The sequence below is a fragment of the Nyctibius grandis genome, chromosome Z (assembly GCF_013368605.1).
Source record: "Nyctibius grandis isolate bNycGra1 chromosome Z, bNycGra1.pri, whole genome shotgun sequence".
NCBI classification, from domain to species: Eukaryota; Metazoa; Chordata; class Aves; order Nyctibiiformes; family Nyctibiidae; genus Nyctibius; species Nyctibius grandis.
In genome coordinates, this window is record NC_090695.1 from 26,904,338 (window position 1) to 26,922,495 (window position 18,158).

Consider the following 18,158-nt stretch of genomic DNA (forward strand, 5'->3'; position numbering starts at 1 on the left):
GAAACCGAAGCTGTAACAGAACATGAGCATTTAACATTCTTGCAGTGAACTGAATCCCTTCAGACTACTTGCTCAGAAGCCTAGCATTATCTAATATTTCTTGAAACCCAAATTCATCATTTTTTTTGATGAAAAATTAGACACAGACAACATTATTGCTTTTATTACAAAATGTAAATAAATTCAAAAATTGTAACTCTGAGTGTACAATTTAATTTAAAAATTAAGTCTAACTGACAGTCCTCTATGAGCTGGTGTCAGATGTGGCTAAGGAAACAGACGAAGAAGATGAAGAAGAAGATGGAGAATATTCATTATTTGTTATTGATGCTTTTTCTTCATATTTTGGAGGTGATTCAGAGGAGAGGTATAGCATCGGTAAAATATCGGAAGGTGAGCTGCTTCCAGAAATTGTATATACGGTTTCATAGTCTCTAACAGCAACTGTTCCTTCATCATCTGCAAGCTGCGCTCTATAAAACACAAAACTGCATATTAGCATAATTATTTTCGGTACAGTGAGTGAAATTCCACTTGACTTACATAAACATACATGTATGCACACACTCCCTAAAAATCCCGAAGCAAAGAACTTGCACAAGCATTAGGATTTCATTCTGTGGGCTACATTATGACTCATGAAAATTCTGTTACTTCAGAGAGGAAGGGCAAACAATCTCCCTTCTAACCTTTCACATCACCAGCCACAGCCTGGCTTACGGGTATTAGCTGCTTCAGGCAGGGCTGTCTCACAATCTTATTAAATGTTCTTCTGATCCTTAGCTCCTAATGTATCTTCCCTTTTGTAGTCTATCACATACACACTGTCACCTTCCCTTATGAAAGACAGTTACTAGACGCTATTTGAGATCTTACCACAAAAGGCAACTTGAAAGCTTTATTAAGCTTTCCAGCAACCCATGACAGACATAAGGAGTAGCATTCCTGCTCAGAGCTGGAGTAACAGAAGCAACTGGACATTACCAAACTGCTAAGTTCCCAGTGACAGCCAAGGAGGGCAGCCAAGTATTCACTGCCCTCCTCTGACCATCATAACTGGATCCCAATCAGTTGCACCTGCATGGTTCTGGTACCCTGCTCATCTCATCCTGGAGCTGTCTCTCAGCATATTGCTTCAGCTGCTTCCCAAGGAAAGGGAAGAATGCCTCATTACTCATGACTCACTCCTAGAGCTGACTCTTGCCTTTGTGCATACATCTGTACCCCCACCAATACTGTGTGAGGAGGAGGAACACACAGCACAGTCATCTCATCTTCAGTGCTGTTACTGGTGAGTGACAGTGTGTGTTTAAACGAGAGAGAAGAGACTGTAAAAGACAAATGCTGAAGCACTATATAACAAATATCAAGGAAAAACCAACCACTTCTGGGATCAGACCATGACTCCGCTTCCTACAGGCTCTCTCATCCAGCACAGCCTCCACCACAGCACTTGCTGGCAGAACATGGAGCAATGGACTGAAGAGGCAAATCACATTTGCCTAGTAACCACCCACATATGAAATGCGTATTCCCTTCCAGCTTTGGGATCTTCAATTGTGGCACTATGTTAGAAGCAACGAAGCCACTGCTTCTCCTCCATGAAAGGGCCTGGGAACCAATTCACACTAGTCAAGACACTGTGGCTGCTACCAAGTGCTCAGCTATGGGAGAACACAATTGAGTGAAATACCAAGAGGTGGTATCAGTTCACAGGGTCTCTGTGAGTACCCTGGGTAGCATGGAAGGGCACCAGCTAAAGCACCCCCAGCCACAGAACACCAAAGCAGGAGGTCAAGGTTTCTGCATCCAAGGTTGAGGTGTTTTGTCCACTCTACTAGAAACTGCCCCAACAAGCTGGGCTACAAACTGTCTCTTTGTGTACGTATGTTCACAAAACAGAGAAGTCTAGACAGGCAATCAGTGATGACTGAGTTGATGGAATCACACACAAAGTTCGGAGCTCCAGAACTGGACATTTGTGGGAGGCAATTGATCTAGCTGCAGGGGATTTTGTAGGAGAATGGGTGAAGGAAAGAGGGGTCACCCGGTATGCAGTAGCAGGGGGAGTCCACAAGAAGGCTGAAGAACTAGCTTTTTTGCCATTCCCCCACTGCCCTTTGTTTTCGCTTTTTCAGTGCAGGATGTGCTGCTTGCATTCTTCCACACCCTTTCATAATCCACAAATTTTACCAAGCACATGGGCAGAGAGCCCACATCTGAACTCAGGGCCTGAAATTACAGGGAAGAGAGGACTTGCGGCTCTCAGTTTTGTGCATTGTAGTTTTACAGACAGGTGGTACAAGAGTCACTCTGTCTCTCAGTTGCTTGTAAGGCTACAGCAGAACATGTATGTTCCCACATTTCTTCCAGTTACCTGCTCCAGCCTGGTCTTCTACACGTATTTAAACTGAAATGTTTTTTGAGGGTGCCCTTGGGCCATGTTTGAATTGGCTGTCTTGAGGCTACCAGAGGTCCAGGTTCACGCTCAGGGTAAGACATTTCTCCACAAACATCCATCTGCTTTATATGTACATCTGGGATGTACATGCCAGAAAGGATTTACAGTGCACACTGGAGCTGTAGCACAGACAGGCTCAGTGTGGTGCCTAACTCCAGGACTAGCAGCAGCTGGTATGAAACACCTTCCAGCTGTGGACATCTTCACCCAGCACAGTAACACCACACAGACTTCATGTACATTCCTTCTTTCAACAGCAGGAATTTATTTTCTCTCCTGTTTGCTCTGGGTGTCCTTTGATTGCAGCAGTATAGCTCTAAGTGCTGATATATTTTACTTGTAACCTGAGAACAGGCAAAGGCTGTTATACTTAACAAAATAAAATGCTTCTTCACACAACAATTTGTGCCTGGTCATGAAAGCCACTGCTCTCCAGAAAGCACTTTTGCTTGATCAACCCTGACATCTTCTCATCCCACATCTGCCCTTGTCATCCTGAATCAGCAGGTGTTTAGGACACTGAATAATCAACAGATTCTCAACAGCTTTGTACAAGAAGTACACTCTCTGAAACCATTTAAGTGGAAAAACAGCAGACTGAATGAGTTATGTGTGTAGCTAGGGTTTATTAGGCGCTGTATCCCTCAGCACAAGTCACCAACCTCAAACTGGATCTCAGTCAGTGGGAACCAAACACCGAGCGTCTCCCTTCCCTGGGTGGTATGTACACGATCACTTTTTTAACTGGAGGCCAGTCCCACTGTGCACTAGAGAGAGTTGCACTAATAGCAAGGAAGAGTCAGTAGGGTTTTTGATAGAAAGGTGTTTATGTTTAAAAAAAAAGCGATTTAGAGAAAAGGCAGAAGGACAGTCTGGCTTGTGGTAAAAGCAATAGAAGTAGGCATCTGCTGTCTCCAACAAAGTTGGGGAGAAAATGTTTGGAGGAGGGCACCAGGGAAAGCAAGATAATAGGAGGAGTTGTTGATGGTGACTGACTAGACAAAAGAGTGCCTCACACAGTGAGGCTGAGCCTCAAGAATCCACCAGGTATACTTCAAAGGATGACTAAAAAACCACAGACATGGCTGCACACAGTGTGGTAACAAGAATAAGCACCATTGTGAACACAAGTATCCTCCTCCTGTGGCATTTAGGTCTTTGGGCAGGAAGAGGGTTTGTGCTTGCTTTGTTCAAAGGGAAGATCAGCATTAGAGTTTTGAAGAAATACCAACATCAGGCACACAGCTGGTACAGCTGGTCATGGCACACACTGCCTCATGTGAGTGGTGAAGTCTGGGGTACAGTGGAAAGCTATTAAAGCAATGGCCCAACAACTACTACGACTGGACACAGCCAGGCAGGGTGAGGCTCTTGCTGTAGTGGTGGTGCTTAGGCTGCTGCAGGTACAGTCTTGTACCTAAAGTAATCCAGTGAAAAAATCCCACACCACCTACTGACTCAGATCAAAACCAAGCTGACATAGGACCTTTCAAAAGGTAAAGCCAAGTCAATTCTGGATCATTAAGGGCCTGAAAATAAGTTGGGTGCTCTAGGCATGTGGCATCTAGCTCTCCCAGCCAGATCTAGTTCTGGCGCCTAGTATGTGACCCTTGCAGTGACCTCTTTCACTCTCAAGTTAGCAGCCCAATGGTGGTAACCCAGAGGGGATAAATAACCCTGCAAGTTCCTGTGGTACAGACAACTCTTCAGTCAGTCAGCAGCTTTTGCTGCCTGAGCTTGGTGGTGGAAGCATCTAGCAAATCAACTGTACTCAATGTATGGAAGAGTGGCTGCATGGGTAAGGTACAACATCTTGAGATTAAGTTGGCATTGCGACCCCCCTTTTAAGCTCCCTGGAACCTCCTGCTCTTCTCCTGCAATATCAAGGCATCCTTTTAACTTGATGCACTGCCACAGCAGGAACAAGGCAGACCAGCACAGCAGGTCTCACTTCCTCGAGGCACTGAGATAAGGGTCACAGGGAGAACAGAACACACTGAAGTGGTGTTCCCAGGCTCACAGGACCTGTGGATAGGTGTCATGAAGGGCTGGCTGCATTTGTTCTAGAGAGGCTTCCTAAAATCTGGCAGTGTGGACATGATGCCACTGGAGCACTGCTGTCAGGGGCACCTTCTCTTGGACAATCTGTGGAAGAAATCTAACCTAAGTATATTTAAATAAGGCCACTGACTTAAGTCTTTGTTTTCACTTCAGAAGTTCTTTTCAGTCATAATAAACTGGTAAGAATTTAACCCTCATGAAGGACACTCTGTGGTTTGTGATTCCCCTTTTATACTAGGATATTTTAATGTGGTTTCAAGTAAGGTATCTTAAGTCGAGTGATCCACTAGAAAACTTTGTAGTGCCTACTGGAGAGTTAATTCACAGTGATTATTTAAGAACATGGTCTTGGATACTTTGAGAAACACCTCAGATTTCCAAAGACAGAGAAGGAAACAGTCTTACCCATCACTGAAGATAGAGTGGTATGGTGGAGGATTTTCACATGTAGGTAAACCACTTGACATTAGACAATGTGTCACGGTTGGTGACACAGAGTCAACAAAATAAGGAGGTGGTGGAGGTGGGAATACCATTACAGCATCACCTAGGAAAAAAAACGCCAATTACTACCTCTGAAAAGCTGAGCACCACTGTTTATTCTAACTGTATCATAGAGTACTTCCTGTCTTTTGAATTACATTATTTGTACTGGTCTACCTTTTAAGATAAAGTGCAATGATCCCACATACAGAACTGTTATATTGTGGGCTGTTAAAGTACATTTGAGGTACATTCAAAACCAAAATTATCCCAAAATAAAGATGCAGTACATTCATAATTGGAAGATTTCATTTAGAAAATACAGCTAGAGAGGGGGAGTGTTCCATCTAATCTAATTAAGAGACACAAACCTCTTCACTGTTGGCTGTCTTCAGAAATTGGAAGTGCAAAGCACACAGTTACTGTTGGCTCACTTTAAGGGTAGGTAAGTATTTAGCTTTCCTCGCATATCTAGAATAGGGTGGTTTAAGTTTCTCCATATCTACTGCTGTGTTATAACAAAAGTATTCAAGTCATTAATGGTTCTGATGACTGGCTTTCTGTACCTTGACAGTTTCCCTACTAAACTAGTCGTACCTGAAGGCACATTACTAACATTAGTTCCATGACGCTATTGATACATAATTCACTATTAAGTGTACTGTCCAGCATATCTCCCAATTTCAACACTGTAATTGAGGAGTTTCAAATGTATTTATTTATTTTTAAACAGAAAGTTAGTATCAGTCACTGAGCTTGTATAATTTATATAAGCATTCACAGCTGCCTGGCACCTTTTTTCCTTTGTAATTGGTGTGCAGGGACATGTCAGGGAACTTCAAAAATGTTGAGTGAGGTGGTGTGTGTTTTCTAGCTGTGTCACCAATGTTGCAGAACATCACTATGCCAACCAGACCTCAGCGTTCAGCCTTTCAGTTTTACTCTTCCTAATGGAAGTATAAAAGGAATCCACTATTTTTGCTTTCTTGCCTTTAAAGACAATCTGATTTCCACTCTGCGACCCTTGGATTTATCCTGGTGGCTGGAAAACTGACTTTAAACCCTCACATTTTCTGAGGATCACCAGGTTACATGTCCATACATTGGTTTGACAGGGAGAAAGAAAAAAGTTTTGCAATTTCAAGTCCAGTCAGTCAGATGACAGTCCAGCAATACTATGATTGACTCATTAATCCTTTCTGAGAGCTAGACAGTTATCAGAATAATCTGTGCATAGAATGAATTCATGGAGTACTAAAAGCAGTGCTATATGCAGGGGAACATTCCCTGCTAACATACCACATTTACTCAAATACTGTGCAATTAACAGAAGCATCTTGCAATTAAATCTGATTGATGGAAGATGTGGCTATGATTAAAAAAATACAATACACTGCTTATGATTCAGATTCTCCTGTTTAAGGGGTCAGAACTCAAGGCTAAAATAAATCTTAAATATAGTCCCAGAAGTCATTAGACTTGTGATTTGCACTGTCAGCTACAACCTTTGGGAAAGGAAGTGGGATTGGACTAATTTGTGTCAGATTACATGACTGCTTTTGCACAGACAGTCAGACCTTTCTTTTTATGCCAAAGAAGAGGTTTTGTCTTTGAGAGGAAGGTAACTGAACTGACCATACAGAAAACATAGGAGACAAAGCAACATTCTTCTGTTTTGGCTGGTTTGACATGCCGGAACTGACATGCTTAGAGCTCAAATGAGTAATATTCAGAGGTAAATCATTAGTGGAAAAAAAACTCCCACTAACCCTCCAATGTAATGTTCACACATTATTTACCCACCTACTGTAACCTGAAAAGATTCAGGGCTCTGAGGATGTCCTTCACTTTCACAAGATTCTTGGTTGAGATTTAAGTTTTGTTTCTTGTTAACATGAGCTATCACGAAGAAACACAACCCAGTGAGCACAATCAAAGGTCCCATGATTTGAAGTGACAGGAATCCACAGCCCTGGAGGTCCACATCAGAACTGCCGGTGTGGTTGAGCTGTATGCTGTGCCAGCTGGGGCTGCAGCCAGGAACCCAAATGCCCAGGATGCTAATTAGCATTCCACTAGTTAAAAACAGGAATCCAAATATGAGAAACTGGGCAAACTGACAGCTCCCACGACAAAAAACAAGGCTGTACACCTGCTCATTTTGCAGTTGTCTTTGTCTTATATACAGCCTGGCCCTTGATCGTGCTAGTAACATACAAACCAGTCCAGTTACAGCCAGCACAGGCCCAGCAGCCTTAAGGACCTCGTTACAGTCACTGAAGGTTCCAGATGGGCACGACTGGAGAATAAAGACTGAAAGCAGGAATCCAGCGCTGAGCAACACAGCTCCAAAAACAAAAAGGAAAAAAATAAGTTTCCCATGTTGTCCATTATTTCCTTCACCTCCTGGTGCAGGAACAGCCACTGGATACATTATAACAAAATGTCCTCAAGCAGATGAGCTGGGTTTTTTTTGTGGTTTGTTTTTTTTTTTTTTTTTCCTGTTAGCATTAAGTGGCAGAAAACTACAGTAGATCTGTGAACATGAAAATACACAAATCAAAAGAAGAAAAAAAAAAACAGTGGGACTAGCTACATTATAGTGTTTACTTCTGCATTTACTACTCAGCCTATTGTATACTCTTGGTATATTTTCTGTTTTTTAGTACCTCCATTAAGGATTACAGGACCTAATCAAGTTTGCTGCTGTCAAATGTCGATGAAGAGACAGAACTTGCTTTACAGTTAAGACTGAAAACAACTATAATTGCTGTTGCACAGCCAAATGAGTTGTTTCTTTAGATACACAGTCCTGTGATTAAGGGGACATTATTTTCAAAGGCTGAATCCTGGGAACAAGCACAGGCTAGCTTTCCCCTTAAAAACAGAAAGCTAGGGGGAATTTCTGTAGCGAGTGGCAGGAAGTGACAGCTCTTAACAGAAAGAGCCTTAATGCAAGTAAGTATTGATGACTATTGAACTTTTTACCAAGTAGATCTTCTAACACATACCTTTTCAAAGCATATAAATCTTGCTTCTCCTTCCACAGGCAATAAATACTTTTCTGTTTCTCTCCTTAAATCAGCTTCCACTCCTATACAGCTGCAAGAGCAAGTATACAGAAGATTTTTGGTTCCGTTCTGAAAAGACAAAAAAAAAAAAAAAAGAAAAAAAAAGAAAAAAAGAAAAAAGGTATACTAAGGACCGTGTACTGCTCCCATACTTCCCTTCAGCTTCCCCTTCTCCTGAATCCTTTGTCTGTGCTCCAAAAAAGCTTTAAAAAGAAATACAATAAAAGTGGCTCCCAGAAGGCTTCTGAGCCCACAGGAGTCTAGATTCAGAAGTAAAACAGAAGAAAACAGAAACTAGTGCTGAGGCCAGTAACAGTCCATATGGTAGTATGGATAACAAATCTGCTGGATGTGGACAAACTGCGGCAGGGAAAGACTGACTGAAAGTTAGGACATAATACCATTCAGTGAGCTCTAGGAAAGGAAAAATTATTTCTGCCATTACCCACAAGGAAGTTTGTGTTGCTCCAAGATTCTGGCCTACAGGGCTCAGATGGACACCTGTACTCCATACCATTGTGACTAGCAACCACAGAGATCTCAGTCCAAATGGCTATCATCCTTCAAAAGCCAACCTGAAACCGAGGAGAATTTCAGAATTTCTCCCCTTTGTCAAAAACTTCTGCTGTATCACCCCATACAATGATGTCATCAATATATTGCAAATGTTCTGGAGCTCCACCCTCTTCTAGTGCAGTCTGGATCAGTCCGTGGCAAATAGTAGGACTGTGTTTCCACCCCTGGGGCAGTCGATTCCAGGTGTACTGGATACCTCTCCAGGTAAAAGCAAACTGTGGCCTGCACTTTGGTGCCAAGGGAATAGAGAAAAATGCATTAGCAATGTCTATAGTGGCATACCACTTGGCTGCCTTTGACTCCAGTTCGTATTGAAGTTCTAGCATGTCTGGCACAGCAGCACTCAGAGGTGGTGTAACTTCATTTAGGCCACGATAGTCCACAGTTAATCTCCATTCTCCATTAGACTTTTGCACTGGCCATATAGGACTATTAAAGGGTGAGCGAGTCTTGCTAATCACTCCTTGATTTTCTAATTGTCTAATCAGTTTATGAATGGGGATCAGGGAGTCTCGATTGGTGCGATATTGTCGTCGGTGCACCGTGGCAGTAGCAATTGGCACCTGTTGTTCTTCAACTTTCAGCAACCCCACAACAGAAGGATCCTCTGAGAGGCCAGGCAAGGTAGACAGCTGTTTAATGTCCTCAGTCTCTACAGCTGCTACACCAAAGGCCCATCTATATCCTTTTGGGTCCTTAAAATACCCTTTCTTAAGGTAGTCTATGCCAAGGATGCACGGAGCATCTGGACCGGTCACAATGGGGTGCTTTTTCCATTCACTTTCAGTTAGGCTCACTTCGGCCTCCAATACAGATAACTCTTGAGATCCCCCTGTTATTCCCGAGATACTGACAGATTCTGTCCCTTTATGATTCGATGGCATGAGGGTGCACTGTGCACCAGTGTCTACCAGGGCTCGATATTTTTGTGGTTCTAATGTGCCAGGCCATCGAATCCACACAGTCCAATAAATCCGGTTATCCCTCTCCTCCTCCTGGCTAGAGGCAGGGCCCCTCTAATTAAAGACTGGATTCGTGCAGCTCACGGGGATTGGACCTTCATTTCCCCTATTCACTCTTGGAAAAAAGGGATTTGAGGCCCATCTACCCTGACCCCTCCTGCTCATTGGTAACTGGAGCAGCCATCCTCCTAGGAAAATTCTCTCTGGTATTTCTGTTAGCTTGCAACTCACGTACTCGTGCCTGTAGGGTACTGGTAGGTTGTCCATGCCATCTGCTCATGTCCTCCCCATAATCACGCAGGGTAAACCACAGGATACCTCGTGACGTGTTCCGTTTCCTTTGAGCCGGTCCAGTAGGAGGGCGTTTCCTCCTAAAGGCTGCAACGCGTGCCTGTGTAGGTAGAGATTTAAGTTGATTCTCGATCCTGGACAGTTTTTCTGACAGTTGTTTCAATGAGTCCTTGTCTTCCTTAGAAGTCACTTTTCCCACAGCCGAGACACGGGCCTGCAGTGGGGAAGAAATACTATCTTCATACTGTCGCATACAGTTAGCCATTTTGCCCACACTAGGTCGTGCCATAGCATCTTCTCCCCAGACTAATATTGACAATGTATGGGTATGTGTCGGTGGAGCACTCCTCACAACCTTCCGGAACATGGATTGGTTGCATTCCACTTCATCAGGATTTACAGGATCTACAATGTCCCGTGGGTGTCTATAAATGATCTCTTGCACAGCCAGTTCTCTAAGGTAGTTAATACCTTTTTCTATAGTGGTCCATTTGCTTAGGTGGCTCATAACATCATCTTTATAGGGATACCTGCTCTTTACAGCTGACAAGAGTCGCCTCCAGAGACTGATAGTGTTTGACCTTCTTGGAAGCATCTTATCAATACCACCATCTCTGGACAGGGATCCCAACTGTCTGGCTTCTCTACCATCCAGTTCTATGCTATCCACCCCATTATCCCAGCATCGGAGCAACCAGGTAATAATTGGCTCACCGTCATAACGACTAAAATCTTTTCTTATATTTCGCAGTTCTTTCAGGGATAAGGAGTGGTAGGTTATCTCTACGTCCGAGTCCGAGTCCTCCTGTGATTGTTCTGCTTTAGAAGGATCTTTCTTGTGTGATGGGTCTGCTTTAAAAAGACGATCAAGGAAACCCCCCTCTGTGTCAGGCCCTGACTCTGACTGAGAAGGGCCCTCACCTGGGTCCTGCACTGGCTCTGCCTTAGAAGGCTCTGAGTCATCATCCTTCACTTTACTAGCTGATTTCTTTCGGTGTTTTCTCCTGGTTACAGGGGCAGCATGATATCTACCGCTGTTGCCGCACTGACATCTAATCACATAGCACACCAGTAACACATTCAGGACACCCAAAAATAACAACATGCCCTGTTCGAATTTTGTAGGGATCAGCTTGGCAAAAAAGGAGCAGATACTATAAAAATCAGTTAAAAGACGCCCAGTGTGCGCAGCTACCGATTCGCGATTAAAGCTGCCCATCATTGTATCATAGAGATAAGAGATCGGAATAATGACTGCCCAGTCTATCACGACATAAATCAGTATCACAACGCATACTGAAACGACACATTTCGACCAGCACACCCTGTTAAACCACATGTAAGCACTAACACACAGCGCATACGGCAAGTAAGGTATGATTACACTTAACTGTCTTAACTGTAAAACAAGCTTTAAAAAGAAAAAAGGTAACACAAGGTTCGCAAATGACATTATCATCTTAGCTATTTGTTTTAATTTCCAACCCCTCGTAAATCTCAAAGGAAGAAATCTGATACTCTGTTGGCTGAGCTCTCTGGATCTCCTCCCACTGGAGCTGGGATTCGACTTATCAGAGCAACCTGTCGGAGCTTCTCTCGAGCCCCACGTTGGGCGCCAATAAATCTGTCACGGTTTAAAGCTGGGCCGGCTATTAAACCTGTGGTAGATGCTCTCTCTTAACCCTCCCCGCCCCGCCCCACAAAGGGAAAGGGAAAGGGAAAAGGGAGAGAGGCTTCTGGGTTAGAAAGTTAAAACAGTTTTAATAAACTATAATAATGAAAAAAAAAGTATAATAATAATAATAGAAATAATCAAATATATACAAATATATATACAAAACCGAGACTGAGCTCCCCTGAAGTCAGCCACGTCACCACCGGCACTGCAGGGCAGGCTCCGGGAAGGCCCAGGCTGGGCCTAGCGACGGTCGAGAGCTGGATTCAGGGATGCACGGATCGGGATCGGGGGCAGCAGGAAAACAGACGGAGTCCTCCCTGGACACCGGCCATAGCAGAAAGAGAGCGAGACCCTCGTGATCCCCCCGCTTTATACCGAGAATGACGTGTATGGGATGGAATACCCTCGTTGGTCAATTTTGGGTCACCTGCCCTGTCCGCTCCCCCCTGCAGCTGCGACCCCCCTTCGGCTCTTCACTCGTAAGCAGTGAGGAATTCAGCAGTGACCTTGGTTTCTCTCAAGAACAAGTACAGCAAGAGCCTTTCTGCACAACATCCCTACCGGTGCCTCAGTGATAACTACAAACTTCGAGCGTTATCAGTCCTGGAAGCAGACACTGTCTGCAAAAACATGCAGTTAGTTTCAGAAAGTGCAGTTACTTAGAGGAGACTTAGCTGAAAGTAAAAATCACTGAAAGGAAAATCGGGCTGGTTTAGGCCAAACCAGGACACTATGGAAAATAGCAAGTCTGGATGGACCATGAGAAAGCTGTCCCCTACCAAGTGTAGGATGTACTTAAGTGTGCTCATATTGCAGTACTTTAACACTGCCCTCTTCCTCTCACCAACAGTCTCCCATGACAGACAACTTCATCTATGACTCAGATATATCTGGAAGGACACATATGCACTGGAGGAGTTTGTCACAGATGGAAGCAGGGAATCGGTTTAGTCACTGCTGTTTGTTAGTTAACCTTCAGCCTTTTCTCTACCAGCTTCCGCTGCCCTGCTACTAATTCAGATGACTGGAAGTTAAAAGTCAAGTTAGATTGACTCCTTCTTACATATGCCTCAACAACAGTTATTCCACAAGATAAACAAAGTATTATGTGATTTCTGGAAGCAAACTGTTGCACATGTGTCAGCCACAATAAGCTTCGCGTCACTCCCCAGTAACTGCAGTGCCCCCCGGGATAAAAACAAAACACAACCATAAAACCCACTAGTCACTCAAATACATAATTATCCATCTGCAATGCAAGGCAATCTATCGAGTCACTTAGCCACTTGTAAGAGCAGGACCCAATTAAAGAATCATCTGAGCAGATACACGAACGATGAAGTTGTTAGACATTTTACTGATGAACATCAAACCAGACCCCCAGCAGCATGGGAGAGGGCAGAGAGCAGCATGCAGGTAAAAGGCACAAGCAGCATGAGACTCGATGAGCAAGGGAACAGGCTGCGCCACACAGCAAGAAGTCCACTGCAGGAAGCAAAGTCTCACAGCTGGCTATCTCAAACAGCAAAACTGAGGGACCTCCCTTAAAGCATCCTATTTTCAGAATTGATCTGAGGTAGCTCAGATTTACTGACCTACCAATAAATGCACAAAACTGAGTAAATAGCCTCTGAAATAAAAAAAAAACCCAACAACAACAAAACCAGCAAAGCCCAGTTTCAGACACAACTCTCTTGAGATATTTTTCTGCTGAGGCACATTAACCATTATAACAGCAATACACTATAATTAGAACTTTGAATCCTTTCTTTGCAATTCCCTCTAGGGAAGAAAACATGGACATAAGTACAAGTAAATTAGGACAAAAGGAAATAATGTGAAGGAAAAAAAAAATTCAAATGTTTAGCCCTTAAAAAGAAAAATCTAGAGATTTGTTCTTATTACTCCACAGCGCCTACTTCTCTTCCATCAATCTTGTTGTTATGAGATTAAGTTAAAACACACATTAGAAATGAAGCATGTGCATATTTTCTTAATTCTTTCAGGCCACAAAAGAAGGAACATTCAGAACAGTCTGCTGTGGCTTTGAAGATGAAAGCCACAGATTTTATGCTGCAAAAGCCAAGGGAGGACTAATTTTCATTTACACTACCACCAAATTTTAATAGAAAACCCAATGCCAGATTAAGCTTTATTTCTTATGTCTCAAGAAAAAGTATTTTAAGAAATAATCAAGCCTTATACTGACTATGTGCTTGAAATACTTCTATTAGATCTGATTATCTCCACAGGCATACTGACCTAAGGGAATTTTTCCTTCATATTGACCCCAAGTCTGAGAGCAGACATGGAAATACCAGGACAGAAACTGCTAAAACAAAATCAAGTAGTGTAGAGGCAGTTAAGTATGAGGGAAGAGGGAATTGGAAACATAGGTTGTAAAGGAAGTCTGGTTATGAGCTTAACTTAAATGACACAGTGACATGACGGTAAATGACACAGTAAATGATACTTACACCCTTTTGTAAGTCTGGCCCATGCCAGATACATAGAACAGGAAATAACATCACAATTTCTTGTCATTTTTCTATGCAACACTTGCATTACAACTTTCACATTATGGACAACTCCAAGGATTTTAAAAAACAAGTTCTAATGATGAAACTGGGACTTTTTGCTTTCTGTTTGAACCTTCAGAGTTCATATCATCCAAGATTTCCCCTGCAAACACCAGGGCTATAAATTTACTCCCCTTTACTCATGAAATTTGATAGCTTCATGCAGTCATATGAATTCAGGAACTGAGGATTAAAAGAAAAAAAAAAAGCACTGGAAGAATTAAAACACTGCTGTCCCTCTTGTTTTACGATTCCCAGAGTAGGCCCCATTCCTGCTCTTTTGCTTGCAAAAGCGCCCAAATCATTTCATGCAGAAGGATCGGGTCTAGGCTGTGTTGTTATTTCAAGAACTACAATACCCTGTTAGTTGTAGTGCACAATGGAAACCCTGTTAGAAGTCACAAGCCATCCTTTTCAAGAGTTTTCCATTTAAGTGTTTTCACCCATACTTCCAATTTTTGAACTGCTACTGGGAAGCTGCCACTGCCATTGTGTGATTTTTTTATTTAATTTTTCTTTTTTCTTCCCCAAATTTAACCATGACTTCTGATAGGAACAAGCTACCTGGAAGGAAAAGTCTTCTCAACTTCATTCTGTTTAATGTCCATGTCAAAACAAGAACAGCTCTCCACTTCCTCTCACTCACTCTAATTTCCTCCTCCATTCACATCTGCTTTTGTACCCATGCCATTTGCTGTTCTTTATCACATCAGAGTTTTCCCCCTGGATTGCAGTCTTAACCTGACATTCACCAGAAGCACCCATCCATGAGCACAGCTGGTTAAACTAAAGTGGAGTTTGCCACCTTCATCCCCACACTCTTCCCTCCCCACGGTGTTTTTAATCACTTATTAAGATCTAGGGGTAAATGGCCAACAGGATATACTTGCAGTTTTCTACTTTCAAGCAACAGTAAGACTACAAGCACTAACAGGTTTTGAGATGCCAAATATATCCAATTTGATCTCTTGTGTATGTACTCTCTAATTAGTGCCTAACAGTGCTCTCATCTCACAGAGCATACAACTCTGATATCCCAGGAGAAGGATTTCCATGATTTAGATGCTGTGCAAAAAGATCACTAAGCAGGGAGCAGAGGCCACAGAAAGAAACTCTGCCCACATGGGTTGACAAAATGATTGTGTCAGCTCACAGTTTAAGAAGGGTAATGCTATGCTGTTATTTATGACCATTGCAGGTGGGGCAGGAGTCAATGTCTGGAGAACTGATGGAAAGCAGCTGCAGTGTGAATTTCCAGAAAATGGCACGAATCCTGCCAGTCTCCAGACACGTGCACTAGGGATCCTTCTTACCACAAACCAGCAGTCAGGGATTCTGACCTGTGCCAGACAGAACCGTACTCTGTGAAGAAGCTGTCAACTACTGTCCCTGTGGGCTACAAGAGAAAAACAGATAGAGTAGAAGCTGGTCCACAAATGTTCCCCACTCACTTTGGCACGGAAGAGAGTCCGGACACCACGGCTGGAAGCGAGGACCCTAAAAGGGTGTCTAGACACAGAGGAGCTTGCAAAGCAGTTTGGTAACTCATTGGTTGGATACCATGCAGGCAACTAGAACAGCACCTAGATTCAACAATGGGCTCTCAAGGGTCCCATGCATGTGGGTGGGATGCTTTTTAAACAACACACTGTTGGCACACAAGCGCTGGGACAAAGCAGCTCCTATTTTCTGGAGTACCTGCAGGGAGACTGGGTAGAAGGCAGATGGATACAGTTAAAGCCAGAGCTGACTTTCTTCAAACAGGTAACACAAGACAGAGCAATTTCTGGCAAGTTCTGGGTAGGTCTGTCCCATGGTGCTGATGTACCTCAAAGTGGCAAAAGGCACAGGCAAATAAACTTACAGATCTTTGAGAGGATATGACTGTGACCATGAGGAAGATGTAGGACTCCAAAAGCTGCCCGAAGTCTTCCTGTCCCAGTTTCTTGAGGTTGGCCTAGGGCATTAAACCACAGCCAACTCATGGACAAGCAATTAAGCTCTACTCTGTCTGGGAAAAGCAGCACCTCATGGCATACCCCTCCTCATGCACCAGCCCATCAGGCACGCTCTCTTCTAAGACACTAAATTTTCTAAGTCACACTAAGGTCTTCAACAGGATGGACCACACTCCAAAAGCACAGGTCCCGCGCTATCATGCTGGAGCAAGGAGTGAGGCAGGGAAGCCTGGCCACCACTTCCCTGTGAAGGAGCAGCACCTGGCCTGCGCAGGGCCAGCCCATCACCCCAATGAGAGCCTCCTCACCAGTGCCTTCCCAGCTGTATGCCACCATTGGCAACTGGAGCATTGTATGTCAGCAGAGTAATTTGTAGAGGCCCCTCCAGAGACATCTCATCCTCTCACAGGGATGGCGTAAAGGTCACTGCGGGGAAGCAGCATGGGGAGCAGGAGGCTCTCCAGGGAGGAGATAAAGCGGCTTTTCTCACCCCAGGATATTTATGCCCTGGATAAGTGACACGCAGGGGCACCGCCCTAGCCTCCACTCTTGAGGAGAGTGGAAAAACACGGCAATAACAGCGGCCAAGCGGGCGGCGGCCGCTGGGAGACGCGGCACAAGCGCACCCACCCGCCGCAGCCCCCTCACTGAGGGCGGCCGGAGGACAAGCCGCCCTCCAGCAGCGCCCGCCTCCCGCCAGAAAGCTGCCCGCCGGCGGTGCCCCTCTCTCCCCACCGCGCCCTGCTTCTCCTCACACCGGCGCTCCTAGGCTTCCCCCCACACGCCCGGAGGAGAGGCCGGGGACCGCCCGCCATTTTCGCACCCGCCCGGTCGTGCCCGCGTTGGGAACTGTGCCGGCCCCGCCATAGCGGCACGCAGCGGGGCGGCCTCCGCACACCACGGCACGGCCTCGGGGCCCGGGCCGGCCAGCAGCAGCCCCCGGGGTTGAGCACAGCCGAGCAGGTGCGGGAAAGGGTCGGCGGCGAAGGGCTCCCAGCGCCCGCCCCTTACCTGGCCACGGCGCGAAGGACTACCGTGGCGCAGCTAGCGCTGCTATTTAAGCACCTGCACTAGGCAGCGGGCACCTGGGCGGTGGCGGCGCGGGGCAGGGGCTGGTCTAAGTCACGCCAACCTGAGCCGCCCCGTTAGACCACGGGCGCGGCGGCTCCCCTGGTGCCGAGTGCCCCGCCCGGCGGCGGCCTCGGTCGGCCGGCGTCGCCTCTCAGCCGCCCCGCCCCGCCCCGCTGCAGCCAGGGCGCTTCCCGCCCTCCCGCGGCCCTCAGGGAGGGGGAGGCCGCTGCGGGGTCGGCTCCGTCGCCTGATGCCTACGGGCCCGAACCGCCTCGGGGTCTGTGTCGGCGGCCGGCTGCGCGCTGGGGCGCTGCCCGCGGCCCTGGCGGGTGAGGAGGAGGAGGTGCGAGGCGACGCCATGTTAGTCACCCCCCTCGAGGTGCTGGGGTTGACCCACCGTCCCCGGGTGCTGAAGGCCAGGCTGAGGAGATCCTCCCGGCTGGCTGTAAGCCGTCAGCGGGTGTGTTTGCCGCTCGGCTGGGAGATTTCCAAGCTGATGGGCTGGGGTGCGGGTGCAGCTCGCTGGGCAGGGCTGTTGCAGGAGTCTCTGGAGGCATGTGTACGTGGCCGAGGTCTAGTGTGCCCCTGCAGTACCGGTGGCTTCGAGGTGAGGCCGGTGAGCAGCCCTTTCAGGGGAGTTGTGCCACGTCACCCATTTCAGAAGCCCTTCTTGTTGTTGAAGCCTCTTTAGTCTTACTAATGTTAGCCTTACTTCTGCACAGTTGGGAACTTGCAGGCATTAAAGACAGGCCAAGCCTTGATGTGGCTGATTTCCTTCAGTGGTGAGCCAGCGGAGCCACTGGAAATGGAGGAAGATGATTTCTCTCTTGCTTGCTAGGTGTAGCAGTGTGGAGGAAGAAACCGGCTTTCGTAGTAGAGATGAGAGAGCCGTGAAGTGCAAGAAGCAGCTGTGCGAGAGGACAAGGAGCCAGGGGAGGAAGGTCAGGATGTGCTGCTTGTATGTGGG

General features: G+C 45.6%; 1 protein-coding gene across 2 annotated transcripts; it reads right to left on the bottom strand.

Annotated features, from left to right (window-relative positions):
• Positions 1-202: 202 nt before the first annotated feature.
• On the bottom strand, positions 203-17,264 carry TMEM171 (transmembrane protein 171). 2 transcript variants are annotated; one of them, XM_068423673.1, is made up of 7 exons: positions 17,186-17,264; positions 16,027-16,119; positions 9,850-10,005; positions 8,017-8,145; positions 6,809-7,541; positions 4,928-5,069; positions 203-473 (listed from the first exon to the last, which is right to left on the bottom strand). In XM_068423673.1, the coding sequence occupies exons 5-7, from the start codon at positions 7,437-7,439 to the stop codon at positions 245-247; spliced, it is 1,002 nt and encodes a 333-aa protein (XP_068279774.1). In that variant the 5' UTR covers positions 7,440-7,541; positions 8,017-8,145; positions 9,850-10,005; positions 16,027-16,119; positions 17,186-17,264; the 3' UTR covers positions 203-244. The 2 variants fall into 2 exon arrangements, with proteins under 2 accessions (XP_068279774.1, XP_068279773.1); XM_068423672.1 differs by lacking the exon at positions 16,027-16,119 and having other exon boundaries at positions 17,132-17,237.
• Between the last annotated feature and the right edge of the window lie 894 nt (positions 17,265-18,158).